The sequence below is a fragment of the Lemur catta genome, chromosome 5 (assembly GCF_020740605.2).
Source record: "Lemur catta isolate mLemCat1 chromosome 5, mLemCat1.pri, whole genome shotgun sequence".
NCBI lineage: Eukaryota > Metazoa > Chordata > Mammalia > Primates > Lemuridae > Lemur > Lemur catta.
In genome coordinates, this window is record NC_059132.1 from 6,931,352 (window position 1) to 6,945,474 (window position 14,123).

The window sequence follows — 14,123 nt, forward strand, 5'->3', positions numbered from 1 at the left end:
GCAGCTGTTCTTGAATTTGCTAAAAATAGGATCTGAAGAAAATGAAGCAATTAACACTTACTTATTGAAAGTCTATAAGGTTTTCTACACTGTGATGGAGACACAGAAATATAAAACATGGCTCCTGCTTTTAGGTTGCTTATAATTAAAAGAGTTAATACTAAAGCATTTGTATGAATTAAAGGATGATACATGTCAGCATTCAGAGATATGCTATAGACTGTAAGAGAGAAAAAAAGATCCTTATGTTTAGAAAAGGCTTTGAGCTGGACCTTGAAATGTATATACAATTTATTTTTAATTTTTAATTATTAGGGGTACATAATAGTTGTATATCTTTACAGGGTACATGTGATGTTTTGATACAGGCATACGATGTGAATTAATCAAATCAGTATATTTGGGGAATCTATCACCTCATGCATTTAATATTTGTGTCAGGAACATTCCAATTCCACCCTTTTAGTTATTTTAAAGTATACTCTAACTTGTTGATTATAGTCACTTTGTTGTGCTATCAAATATTGTTCGCTCTATCTATCTAACTTATATTTTTTCACCCATTAACCATCCCCACTTTATTCCTCCCTCCCCACTGCCCTTCCCAAGGGAGAGAGAAAATAAGAAGCTGTTTGTACTTATTAATAGAATTGCACAAGCACATTCGTAAATTTAGTTCTGTTCATAGAATATTAGCTGAGCATCTCTGCACCAAGCTCTATACTGGCTGCTGGAGATTACAGCATGTCTAGGAACTACTCCATACTCTGTTGTTAAAATACTTCTATATGTCTTTAAAAAGGTGACTCTCTTGTGAGAAAACAAATCCCTTGAAGGAATTCTCATGACAGAAGTCCCTTTTCCTTGGTGATATAAAAAGGGGCTGGTTTTTTGGTTTTGCTTTCAAAATATAGGGTAAGTTTTAGAAGTAATTGGGAAAAAAAATAATTGGGAAAGCTTAACTTTGTTGCGCACTGATCTTCCCCATCATCACTGATTTCTTGTCTGGCAGAGTTATGGGTGCTTATCTATGTTTGATATTTAAAGGGCCAGGCCATAATATAGACTGTCAATGAAGGTGTTACCTGATGATAATAAATTGTTGCATTGAACAACAAAAATAATGATGTACTTTTCAGTCACTGTGCTAATTGCTTTACATATGTTATCTCATATAATTATAAGAATAACTCTACGAATTTTACTTAATATTGTTTTCCCCAATTAAAATGAGTAAACTGAAACTTAGGTTAAGTAACGTGTCTAAAGCTACACAGTCATTGGCAGGAGTGTGGCCGACTCCAAAGTCTGTGTTCCTAAGTACTGTGCTACTCTACTTTTTAATAGGGTGTTCTTGAAAGTCCAAGGGAAGGAATGCATAATGGTGTGGTTGAGACATTAGCATTAATATTTGTAGAAAAGGCACTTACCAACAGTCTGAGTAATCACATTTCAACAACTGGTGAGGTTGGCAGGAGCCTCAGTACAATAGTGTGAGTAACTGAATCATTATAGTGCCAAATAGAGTATATCAACTTTTTAGTACAATGCCTTTGAAAAGGAGGCTGATTTTGTTGGCTCTATGTTTGCCTTCTCAGTCACTGAGGGAGTAAATACTAGTTGGAGCTTATGATCCTGAAACATAAAAATAGATGACCTGGCAGGTGTCCTTGCTGAAAGATGATGAAATTGCTGAAAGACAAGTGCTAGTTTTTATCCTGAAGCATGACACTTGGGAGTGTCCATTAAAAACATCATCAAGCCTCTGTCACTTTAATCTCTTCTTTAAGTGCCTATAATCTTTTCACAGGCACATGTCCATGCATGGTAAAGGCAGTGGCCGGGTCTCTGAGCTGTGGGCAGGGATGGCAGTGGCTGTGAGGGCTGGGAGGAGATGAGGGGAGGAAAGGTCACTTTTCCTGACAATTTATAACTTGATTCCACTTATAAGCCATTTATTTTCAGAAATAAGTAATGGGTGAGGACATAGGCCAGGTCTACAATTTGTGCACTTGAGAGATTAAGGCTCTCTTGAGATCAAATTACCACAGCAAACAGAGACAGAGTACTGTAGGGATGTTTGGAGAGGATGCAGAGAGAAGAGGGAGAAGCCAGAGACCTAAGAAAGGAGATAGGAATAGATTTTGATGGAAATTGCTTCCCACTCTGCACGCTGGAGGAAACAAAGAGGACAAATAAGAAGCAGCAGTGACAGGAGGAGGCTGGGAGTTTCCGTGGAATAAAGTTGGTTAGGCCGTGGACTGTTGTGAGTGAATGCACGTGATGGATGGAAGGTAGGGATGTACTAGTTCAGTTCTTTGAAATCTGGGTTTCAGTATCATAACCTTGACTCCTTCAACTGTCCCCTCAAGGAGGGAAGCATGCCAAATGTCAGATCTTGCTCTGACATTGTTCCAGCCCATAGCTAGAAAATGACCCAACGGGAAGATCTATCATGAGAGGATGCTGGGAGATGAGGAAGAGAAAGGATATTTTGGGAAGTGGGGCAATAGATTTCAAATTCCTGTGGAAGAAATGAGAGGGCCTGCGAAGTGTGAATATTCAGAACTGAGCAGCCAAGGCAATGACACAGCACGAAAGGCTTCTGCTGATCCTTCTGCCCTCTCCACTGAAGAGAATGTGTTGTCTGTGTGTTGCATCTGCAGCAATACAACAGGAGTCTTAGGGCACAGAGGCACAGAGCTTACAGAAGATGAGCTGTAGCCATTGAAATTGCTGGCTATTGTAAGATAAATCCCAGACTCCCACATTTTGCTTAATAACACTTTTTTTTTAACTGCAAAGCATTAATGGAGTCCGAATTCCAGCCTGACTTGGGAGATTGAGAGCAACTCTCTTGATTTAATGGTTTTGCAGGCTCCTGAAGACATTGTCATCCATTAAAGAAAAAATTTAAAATCACTCTTGAAAGAAAATGTCTTGGGTGATAAATGTAAAAGATTTGCAGTAAGATTAGAAAAACCTGGAGGGAAGAATCTCTTAAAAATTTTACCAGGTTTTTTCCATTATGATTAAAACGGGTCAAATAAGAGGTTTACCTGCAGCTTCATGAAGCCTATTTTTTAAAAAGAGAATTTTAAAGGTTAAATTATTGGTTAGTTGCCAAGGCGTACACTGAAAGTAAGGGCCACTTGTCTGGTAACAGAACTGAGTGCTGCATCTCAGGATGCTAGTTTTAGGCTGGCTTCCCCGGAACGAGGACAGTATTTGTCACCCCACCCCCACTCCCTTCCTTTTGCCCTAGGAGTTCAACACTTTCTACAGTATTTAAGAGTGTTCCAGGAAAGATGCGGGGGGCAGGTGAATAAAGAGTCTCCACGGGCAATAACCCCAGTGCGCCTCCTCTGCGTTTGTTTCCTTCGAATGTTAGAGCCGCCGCCCAGGTGCCCATACTTAGCTAAAGCGTCTCAGTTTATTTTTCCTGAATTGCGCTTGGAAATCTTTTCCTGGGGAGCTGAAAGCCGGAGTTCTAGGGACTTAACTGCTTTTCCCAGACTAATCTCCTTACAAGACCCGTTAAGCAGGCGAGAGACCGTGGAAACTGGATGAACAGGGCGGTGGGGGCAGGGAGAAAGGGAGTGGCAGTGTCCCCGCGGTCTGCTGGGATCGGCGGGTTCTGGGTGAACATGGGACTGGAGGGGCTGGAGCGGCTGAGCAGTCCGAGGTCGCGGTCCGCCACTTCGGTGCGGAATCCGAGCCTGACATGCTGAGCGCTCTCCCCCCTCCCCCTTTCCTTCTGCTTCCTTTTCCCTCCCCCTGGAGCAGCAGCGGCAGCAGCGCCAGCAGGAAGCCGAGCCGGACTGAGCAGCTCGGAGGCGAGCGGAGGAGCTGGGATATGGGGAGTCAGCGAGGGCGGCGGGGCCAGGAGCCCCTGGAAGGGCCTGCGAGGGGAGCGGCCCCCGGCGTTTGCTAGCGCGTGAGCCATGGGAGAGCGGGCGCAGGGTGGCACGAGCGGAGGCGGAGGCGGGGCCCGGGCGTGGAGCACGGCTGGGGAATCTGCTGCCTCCTGCCCTGCCTGGCTGCCTCCGCCGCGGCCGATGGCTATGGAGCAGGCGGGCACCAGACCTGGGGCGACAGAGCATCCACGACTCCAGCGGCCCATGTTTTGGCTGCTGCTGCTGCCCCTCCTGCTGCTGCTGCCGGGCCCAGCGGCCTCCCAGCTGCGATACTCCGTGCCGGAGGAGCAGGCACCGGGCGCGCTCGTGGGCAACGTGGCTAGCGCGCTGGGGCTCGAGCTGCGGCGCTTGGGGCCGGGCTGCCTGCGCATCAACCACCTGGGTGCGCCCAGCCCGCGCTACCTGGAGCTGGACCTCACGAGTGGAGCGCTCTTCGTCAACGAGCGCATCGATCGGGAGGCGCTGTGTGAGCAGCGGCCTCGCTGCCTGCTCAGCTTGGAAGTGCTGGCGCACAACCCCGTGGCGGTGAGCGCCGTTGTGGTGGAGGTGCTGGACATCAACGACAACTCACCGCGCTTCCCGCGGCCCGACTACCAGCTTCAGGTAAGCGAGTCGGTGGCGCCTGGAGCGCGCTTTCACATAGAGAGCGCGCAGGACCCCGACGTGGGCGCCAACTCGGTGCAGACTTACGAGCTCAGCCCCAGCGAGCACTTCCAGCTGGACCTTAAGCCCCTGCAGGAGAACAGTAAGGTGCTGGAGCTGGTGCTGCGGAAGGGCCTAGACCGGGAGCAGGCAGCTTTGCACCGCCTGGTTCTCACAGCCGTAGATGGGGGCAGCCCAGCCCGCTCCGGTACAGCACAGATCTCTGTGCGTGTCCTGGACACTAACGACAACTCTCCGGCCTTCGACCAGTCCACTTATCGTGTCCAGCTGCGAGAGGACGCGCCCCCAGGCACGTTGGTGGTGAAGCTGAACGCCTCAGACCCAGACGAGGGATCCAATGGTGAGCTCAGGTACTCCTTGAGCAGCTACACGTCGGACCGGGAGAGGCAGCTTTTCAGCATCGACGCCAATACTGGGGAAGTCAGAGTAATTGGGGCATTGGATTATGAGGAGGCCTCCTCCTACCAGATCTATGTGCAGGCAACTGACCGGGGTCCAGTGCCCATGGCAGGTCACTGCAAGGTGCTGGTGGACATCGTGGATGTTAATGACAATGCACCAGAGGTGATGCTCACAGACCTGTATAGTCCAGTGCCTGAGGATGCTGCACCCAACACAGTGGTGGCCCTTCTCAGTGTCAATGACCAAGACTCAGGCCCAAACCGGAAAGTGAGCCTGGGCCTGGAGTCCACACTGCCTTTCCGACTGAATGGCTTTGGAAACTCCTATACACTGGTGGTGAGCAGCACACTGGACCGGGAGCGGGTGGCTGCCTACAATATCACAGTGACAGCCACTGACGGGGGAATGCCACAGCTCACATCCCAGCGGACACTGCGGGTTGAGATTTCAGACATCAACGACAACCCACCAAGATTCCTGAAGGACTCCTATTCCATCTACATCCAGGAGAACAATTTGCCAGGGGTGTTGCTCTGCACTGTACAAGCCACAGACCCAGATGAAAAGGAGAATGCAGAGGTGACTTACTCCCTCCTGGAGAGGGAGATTCAAGGGCTGCCAGTCACCTCCTATGTCTCCATTAACAGTGCCAGTGGCAGCCTTTATGCTGTCAACTCCTTTGACTATGAGAAGTTTCGGGAGTTCTTTGTGACTGTGGAGGCCCAGGACAAGGGGAGCCCACCACTGAGCAGCACTGTGACTGCCAACGTGTATGTGGTGGACACAAATGACCACGCCCCTCATATTCTGTACCCTACCTCAACCAATTCGTCAGCAGCCATTGAGATGGTGCCTCGAACTGCCCCTGCTGGCTACCTGGTCACCAAAGTCATAGCCATGGACTCAGACTCTGGGCAAAATGCTTGGCTCTTTTACCATCTGGCCCAGACTTCTGACCTGGACCTCTTTAAAGTAGAGCTGCACACAGGAGAAATTAGGACTACCAGGAAGTTGGGAGATGAGAGTGGTACCACTTTCAACCTGACTGTGGTGGTCCGAGATAATGGAGAGCCATCACTGTCAGCCTCTGTGGCCATTACAGTAGCTGTGGTGGATAGGGTTTCCAGAATCCTCCCTGACACTCAGAGACATGTTAAGAGCCCTCGGACATACTCTGAAATTACGCTTTATCTAATAATAGCATTAAGCACAGTGTCTTTTATATTTCTTTTGACAATCATTGTTTTGAGCATCATCAAGTGCTACCGCTACACCGCGTATGGCACTGCGTGCTGTGGAGGCTTCTGTGGTGTGAGGGAGCGGAGCCCTGCAGAACTGTACAAACAGGCCAACAACAACATTGACGCCAGGATACCGCACGGCCTCAAAGTGCAGCCTCACTTCATCGAAGTGCGAGGGAATGGCTCCCTCACCAAGACCTACTGCTACAAGGCCTGTCTGACCGCAGGCTCAGGGAGTGACACCTTCATGTTTTACAACACAGGGGCCCAGACAGGACCAGGGCCTGGGGGAGCCCAAGCAGCAGTGACTGATAGCAGGCATCTCACAGGCCAAAGCGGGCAGAGTGCTGGGAACCTGATTATTCTCAAAAACGAGGCTGTTTCTCAAAATGAGGTGAGCTAGTGGTCAGGGGGCCTTCCACAAACTCCTGCGTTTTTCGTATCTGCCCTCCCCAGATACCCTGTGGTTGGCTTTATTGAGTTAATAACAGTGACAGGGACTATCTGGTAAACTGAGTATATATAGTACTTGTAATTTGATCATAATCTGCTGTGTTTCCTTTCTAGAAAAATAGCACTGGAGAATTGTTTTGCTTTTCATTTTCTTTTCAGATACATGAGGATTTGTCCATAAAATTGTTTGAGAAGTGAGGATTAGTCTTAAATACTTGATGTTAAAGCACAGGTCTGTAGAGAACTAGAATAGGCCTGCCTGGGAATAAGAATTATGGTTTAGGGAGTAATGTTATGAGATTCAGGGAGAAATGGCCTCTGCTTATATCACCTACAGGGAAAGTTTTCTTTTAAAATCCTATAGGAGTAATGTTTTTTAAAAAGCTCTAAGACCTTTAGGGACTGTTGTGGTCACCTCTATATGCTATCTCTGTTTATACACTGGGCTATCTACAGTACAAATTATCTAGTTAATATTTCCAGTAGTTGCACTGAATTTATGTGATAGCATCTTCTGGAAATTCATGTCAGAGGCAGTAAAGCCATAGAATGTAGATCTCATCCTGAAGCTAAAGTTTACTTTGGCTGTATGATGTGGTAAGTCTTCTGTAGGGGGCTGTCAGAGGAAATGAATGATGGTAAGGCAAAGAGATTAATTTACCAATTTCTCTGGTTAGGCCGAGGAGATATTACAATGAGTGGATTAGGGATGTGGGGAGAAGATGAAGACCAGGATAACATGGGTTTGGGGAGGAAGAGAAGGAAAAAAGAATCCTCCCATTAGCTACCTCTCTTGGCATACTCTGAATTCATTATAAGAAGATTTCCCTGCATTTAGCTTTTAAACGCAGTCTGTAATCTTCTGATTTTCTGTTGACAGTTCCTGTGGTTTTAGTGAGATGTAAAGTAACATTTTCAAGCCCCTCATGTCTTAAGTTAAATGACAATACTTCTAAAGCAAACGTTCATTTTCTGGATCTAAAATTTGGTTTGCAATAGCTGAATAAGGCTTGGAAAGTGGCTGGCTTACTATACAGTAAGGTGTGCAGGCCGATGTTAGTATATGCACTAGTTTTGAGTTGTAAGTAGGTAGAAGGCCAGCTTATTCATTGCTATGAAAAATGTACATAAATTATTGGAAAGTGCATGAATGTGTGATTGTGTTTGTGTAGTATGTCTGTCTCCATGTGCGTGCTTGAAATGGTAGAGATCTGGTTTGTGATACTTTGGATTTCAAAAGCCAAAATTTTGTCCCATAAACAGTGATGAATTGTTCTTTCCAAACAACTACTTTGTAGCTAGGACTTTTAGAGCTTCTGCAAAATGAGTTAATAATATTTGTCCCCTATATTTTTGTGATGTATTTTCCTTGACATATTGCTGTCTTTCATGTTGCTGTCATATTGTCACATTACAACTTCATGGTAATCTTGAGAAAAGTAATGCACAAGTACAGAAGTTCCCATTCTTTATTGAGAGTAGATTTTCTTATGAACATTGCAGATAGATTTATTCATTTATCAGGAGAGCCTGATGTCAGTCAATGTTTAGTAGCCACAGGAGACAGACTGCAGATCAAGAAAAATAGGAGGGGAAGAAATCAAAGAGTTTCCAGATTCTTTAGATCTTAGCTTTTGGAAGAATATAAAAGGGTTTCACTTTAAATAAGGTTACTGTAGACATTTGCTTAACAAATTCCTTTGGGATTGGGGTGGACTGCAGGTGGTGAGCATGGAGAGCTACACAAGCTGGGCTCAGCTTTGCCACTTGCTGTGAGCTAGAAGCTCAGAGGAATGACACTGTTACCCTCCCTCTCCTGACTCAAAGCTTGGGGAAATTTGATACATAAACTATTTCTGTCTTACACTGACCTGTGTGTTAATGTGTACTTTGGTACACAAATCTTTAATATAGGGAGAAAATTATGTCTGAAAGTGCTTGGTCTTGTGGGATTGCCAGGAGAGTGTATGATTTTAATAAAGGCAAATTTCTGTCAGACATTTTTGGAAATCCAGTGAAGAGCTCCAAGATCTACAGCTCCTGAAATTATTGCAATTATAGGGAGAGAGTGAGTCATATTATTGCAGTATGGCAAAATGCAAACAAAAGTCACTCAATTCTGAAAGTCATTATTGCTAGATCAACCTGTTAAATTCCCGTGTTGGGCTTGCTTTTTTACCTACCTAGTTACTACAGATGGCAGGAGAGTCCTGGGGTACAATTAATGTCATGTGCCTACATTAAAATTAGATGGGAATCAGAGAGGAAGAGTAAGGGAATTTGTACTCATTGACCACCCTGCTACACAAAAGTGTTCTGCTTTGCAATATATATGTGATTTCATTACCTGTAACTCATGCATTAAACAAACATGTACTAACATCTGGCATATGAGGAAATAAGCTCAGAGAGGTTAGGTAACATACACAGTCACACAGCTAGTTGTATTTTAAGTCATGTCTGTCTGACTCCAAAAGCTGTGTTTTTTTTTTCAATAGTATAAGTAGACAGAAATCTCAATGTTTCCATTCCTTTTGATATGGGATATTCAGGCATTTAAGCTACCACTAGTTCACTTAGTAGTATAAATTAACTGCTTTTGGGGAAAGAGCAATTCCCTGGGTAGAATCAGGTAACATGGGAGGTTCAGTGAATAAAAATGTTACTAACAAGCTAATATATTTTTGTTTATTTGCTTTACTATTGGCAAAGCCTGTTAAGATCTTTTATGTCTGTTCTTTCACTGATTTTTCTCTTGTTGCTTATTAAACATCAGCATTTAACACCAGACTCTAATCTTTGGGTGGATTTTTACCCCCAGTGGGCTTATTTCATGAGTCACTTGTGCAGTAAGGATTTTGAAGTAATTATTTGACAATGGGGCAGAATTTTTCTTTGGAGATTTCTGAAAACCTGTTATTAAATGTGGTTGGCACCCCCTTCAGAGTCTCCACGAAAAGAAACCAAATCTTAAAGTAGATTCTGTGTGTTTGTAGTCCTGATGCTGTGATTGCTAATGAGTCACTTTACTCTGGGCAGATTTGTCCAACAGCACATTAGTGGTACCAAGTTGGCACAACATGTGGAAATTACAAAAGAGTAGCAGAGATAAGTTTGCATTCACTTTCACTTACTTTAAAGCAGTTCATAGTCATCAAATCTTTAGTTATTTTTGCCACCATCTGTGCATATTCACCCTAATTCCAGATATAGTGACCTGAAAGAGTTAACCCTTCTTTCAGTGGCACCTAATTTATTTTCCCCAGGACTGACTTTTCTATCTGGCAACTCTGTACTGGAACAGAGTTTACACTCAGTATAAAGTCACATGGTGGCGAATTTATAAAAATTGCACAATGGTCAGAATAGACAAAGGAATTGTGTCTGTGGGAAGTTCCATTCCATTGTTTTATCCTCTAATAGTCACTTTTTAGTGGGTGGGGCTGTTTTGTTTTTCTATTTTCATGTTGGTTATAGGACTATTCTTCTGAGAAAGTTTATTTTCTTTGTTCTGATAATGCAATAATTTCTTTAAATTACCTCCTTCCTCAGTTTTTCTACAGACTGCTGAGCCAGATGAAATTATGGCTGAACTTTTCTCTGTCTCTTTATCTTGTACATATTCTGACTGATGAAGAAATCTATTTATTGTAGCTCGAATGTCATTGGCCTACTCTTTCCTCTGACCCAGGAGTGAGCTATCACAAGGGCATCTGGTCTAACTCAGAGTGTTCTGCAGGGAAATAGCCTGGCATATTATACATTGTCTACTGGCATGTTGTCTGCTTGATAGAATAGAAGAGTCAGTTATGGATACTTGGCTTGGTTGGCTACCAAGTTTTGCTCTCAATGAGAGGTCAGAATAATGTCAGTTTGCAAATGTTTGAGGAAATATTCCTGTCATCAAGCCTGTAGGGTTAGCTGAATTTGATGGAGTTTTACAGGTGTCTTTGGATGTGGCTTTTATAGGCCTTTACCTGGACCAACATTTCTGTGCATATTATAATATGAATATAAATTTGGCTTATTCATCTGATAATACTTGGAGCAGTATAATCTATAATCATGATTTTTAAAAATCAAGGGTCAGGAGGATTCCTTAGCAGTGTTTTAAATCTGCCAACCTAAAAATTATACAAGGATTTTTCTTTCAAGAACTTGAACTTGACAAATGTGAAGAAATATCCGACACTGCACAGGGGAAGAGAAATGTTAGTTCTTTGATACATCAGCACCATCAGTTCCTTTCTGGCCTTGCAGGGTCAGAACTCTGGGCTTCAGGGAGGTGCAGCTGGGAATGAGAGTGTAGCTGCTGTGCCAGCAGGCTGTGCATCCAGAACAAGCAGACTTAGCACTTTCCGTTGTACTGGAACCCATTAGGTACGTTCTAAAGTTATGTTTATTTTAATTTCCTGCTCCATGGATTAGGGTTCTAAATGACTATTTTCAGAGGAAAGTATTCCATCCAGAATTATCAAATTTATCATCTTTTCATTTTGATTTATTAGAAGACCAATATTTAACATAAGTGTTATTTTAAGTGCTATATTTCTTTTTGCCTTAATGGCCAATAGTCTGCCTGTTCCTTTTCTATTGCTTTGTAACAAAATGCCACAAATTAGTGGTTAAAAACACCACCTATTTGTTATCTTACAGTTCTGCACCGTGTGGCTGAGTTCTCTGCTCAGGTATTCACAACTGCTGAAATCAGCATGCCCTCTGGGCTGTGTTCTCTTTTGTAGGCTCTGGGGAAGAATTCACTTTCAAGCTCATTCAGATTGTTTGCAGAATTCAGTTCATTAGGGACTGAGATCTCCATTTTCTTGCTTTTGGCTGAGAAGCACTCTCAGCTCCCAGAGGTTGCTCTCAGGTCCTGTCCCGTGGCCAGCTTCATCTTTAGGCCTGGCACTGGAGAATCTTCTCTCACATGGAATCCCTCTCATGCTTCAAGGCTCTCTGACTTCTGTCTCTAACCCCTAAACCCAAATTTAAAGGGCTCATGTGATTAGGTCAGTCCCACCCAGAGGATCTCCCTTTCTTCAAACCAGTTGTGCTATAGAACATAGCACAATCATGGGAATAAGCTCTATCACAATCATAGTGTTGGAGATGATGCAGGTGTGTATACCAGGGGGTGAGGATCTTGGGGGCCATCTTAGAATTCTGCCTACCACAGTTTAAATCAATGTTCACAAAATATCACTCTGAAAAATCTGCAGTGGATACATCCTTAATAGAGTCATATTAGGAAGGAAAAGGAGATATTACATGGAGTCATATGTCCCAGAGGACAGTTTATTGACGGCTTCAATGCAGATTTCCACGGTAAGAAGATAGCATATTATTTCACTGAGTCATGTGAGTTTATGCATAACATAGGGTATTTTTAACCTGTTTTACTTTAAATCTGTCTTATAAGAGGTGATTCATTCTCTGTAGCTCAAATATTCTATGGTAGAAATAAAAAATAATATCATAACAGGACAAATTAAATGTTTGCTATAGGCCGGGTGTGGTGGCTCACGCCTGTAATCCTAGCCCTCTGGAAGGCCGAGGTGGGTGGATCGCTCGCAGTCAGGAGTTCGAGACCAGCCTGAGCGAGACCCCGTCTCTACTAAAAATAGAAATAAATTATTTGGACAACTAAAAATATATATAGAAAAAATTAGCCGGGCATGGTGGCACATGCCTGTAGTCCCAGCTACTTGGGAGGCTGAGGCAGTAGGATCGCTTAAGCCCAGGAGTTTGAGGTTGCTGTGAGCTAGGCTGACGCCACGGCACTCACTCTAGCCTGGGCAACAAAGTGAGACTCTGTCTCAAAAAAAAAAAAAAAAAAAAAATGTTTGCTATAATTTTAATAGAAACTCAAGTGAGTTCTTGTTCTTTAATATTACTATGTCACCCATATGGATGATCTAATTGAGTTTTCCACATCTGCAGTTTTCAACTATTATGCTACCGAAAGACTAAGCTTTGGAGCAACAGGACATATTGGGGTTCTTCACAAGTTGAAATTAAGCATCGTCCTGGGATGTACCATTCAAGTGTTAGAGAACTAAACAGTCATGGTTCCTTCAAGGCCTTAATATATGTCTCATTGTGTCTGATATATCAGTAGTCATTCTTTCAACTTGAACTTTTTCAAGTTTAATCAAATTCTAGGTGAAACCATGTACTTTTTATTACTTTTAATTTTGTATTATTTTAAAACAAATATCAAGATCTGGGAAACTCAGAAGTAAAAAAGAAAAAATAATATTTTGTCTTTCCATGTAAATGTATTTAAAACACAGACTTTTGCTTTGGAGGACCTAGACATGACTATCAGCCAGACTCATAAATCAAGCAAGTAATTTAATTTCTCTCTAAAGTACAGTTTCTCGTTTTTATAATTAAGTACAATAATGTTGACCTTGCGTGATAGTTCATTTACTTAAAAACATTTTAAAAATCTATCAAATACCAGATCCCTGCCAGGCTCTGAGGATATAGCTATGCATTTATGAATATCTGAGGATATTCATATGTGTTATGAGCAAAACAGAAACAATCCCTTTCATAGAGTTTGTGATCTGACAGAGAAAGTATCGGAATAAATGCAATAGTATGCATAAAGTGCTTGTCCCATTGTCTAGTCTTGTGTGGCTACTTAAAAACATATTAATTGCTTTCGTCCTTTTTCTTTCCCTGCCTGGTCTTACTGCCTTAAGAAATCTCATAACTATGTTTCTGGCAAATGAATTTGAGAAGCATATTGTTGCTGATGGACTATTATGGAAAATAGCAGCATGTCAAATTAAATGTATCACTGAGGAAGTGAGATTGTGTAATGAACTGAGTTTCCTGGTCAGTCGTGCTAGAACTGTGCCTTTCAGCAAAATGAGTTTGGTGGTTTCATTCCAAAGATCAAGTTACAGCAATTTTCATCATGAATGTTACCCAATCATAGAAAAATTGGCAACATTTACTTAACAGATGTTAGAGTCTTTCTTGAAGGAAGATTCTCTCAGCTGACAAGCTAACATTAGTGCTGCTGATGGCAAGGAGAGATAGTGATGATGATGATGATGATGATGATTAATAAAAAGTATTTCAGTCACATTTCCAGGTTCATAAAATGGTTTGCAAATATTTTCTCTTGTGTTCCCTCTAACACCACTGGTGGAAAATGGGAACTCCTTTCATTTGGTCTATAGATAGTTTTAAGCTGCTTTGTATGGAATATCCACAACATTTTGTGGACTTGAAAACCAAAAATAAAGCAGCTTGCATATTCATATCTTTCCAGCAACGTGGAAGAAGACAAGAGAGGGCAGTTAGTGTGTGCGTATGTGGGGGGAGGTTTTGAAGTATCTCAGAGTTATAACTTTTCCTGGGCCTTGGCTTTGGCTGACTCTCTGAATACCACATAGCCATCCTCCAATCTGTCTGAAAGTTGGGATGCTGA

The 14,123-nt window shown here is 43.1% G+C and overlaps 1 protein-coding gene across 8 annotated transcripts in view; it reads left to right on the top strand.

Moving 5' to 3' along the window:
- Positions 1 to 14,123, top strand: part of LOC123637873 (protocadherin alpha-C2) — a 108,292-nt gene that overhangs the window by 63,682 nt on the left and 30,487 nt on the right. The window contains exon 1 of one of the 8 annotated variants that reach the window (XM_045551008.1): positions 3,537 to 6,617. The exons of the other annotated variants lie outside the window; for them this stretch is intronic. Coding sequence (XP_045406964.1) covers positions 3,945 to 6,617 — 2,673 coding nt within the window. The 5' untranslated portion in view covers positions 3,537 to 3,944. Of the gene's footprint in view, positions 1 to 3,536; positions 6,618 to 14,123 lie in introns of those variants that run through there. 8 annotated transcript variants of the gene reach the window in all.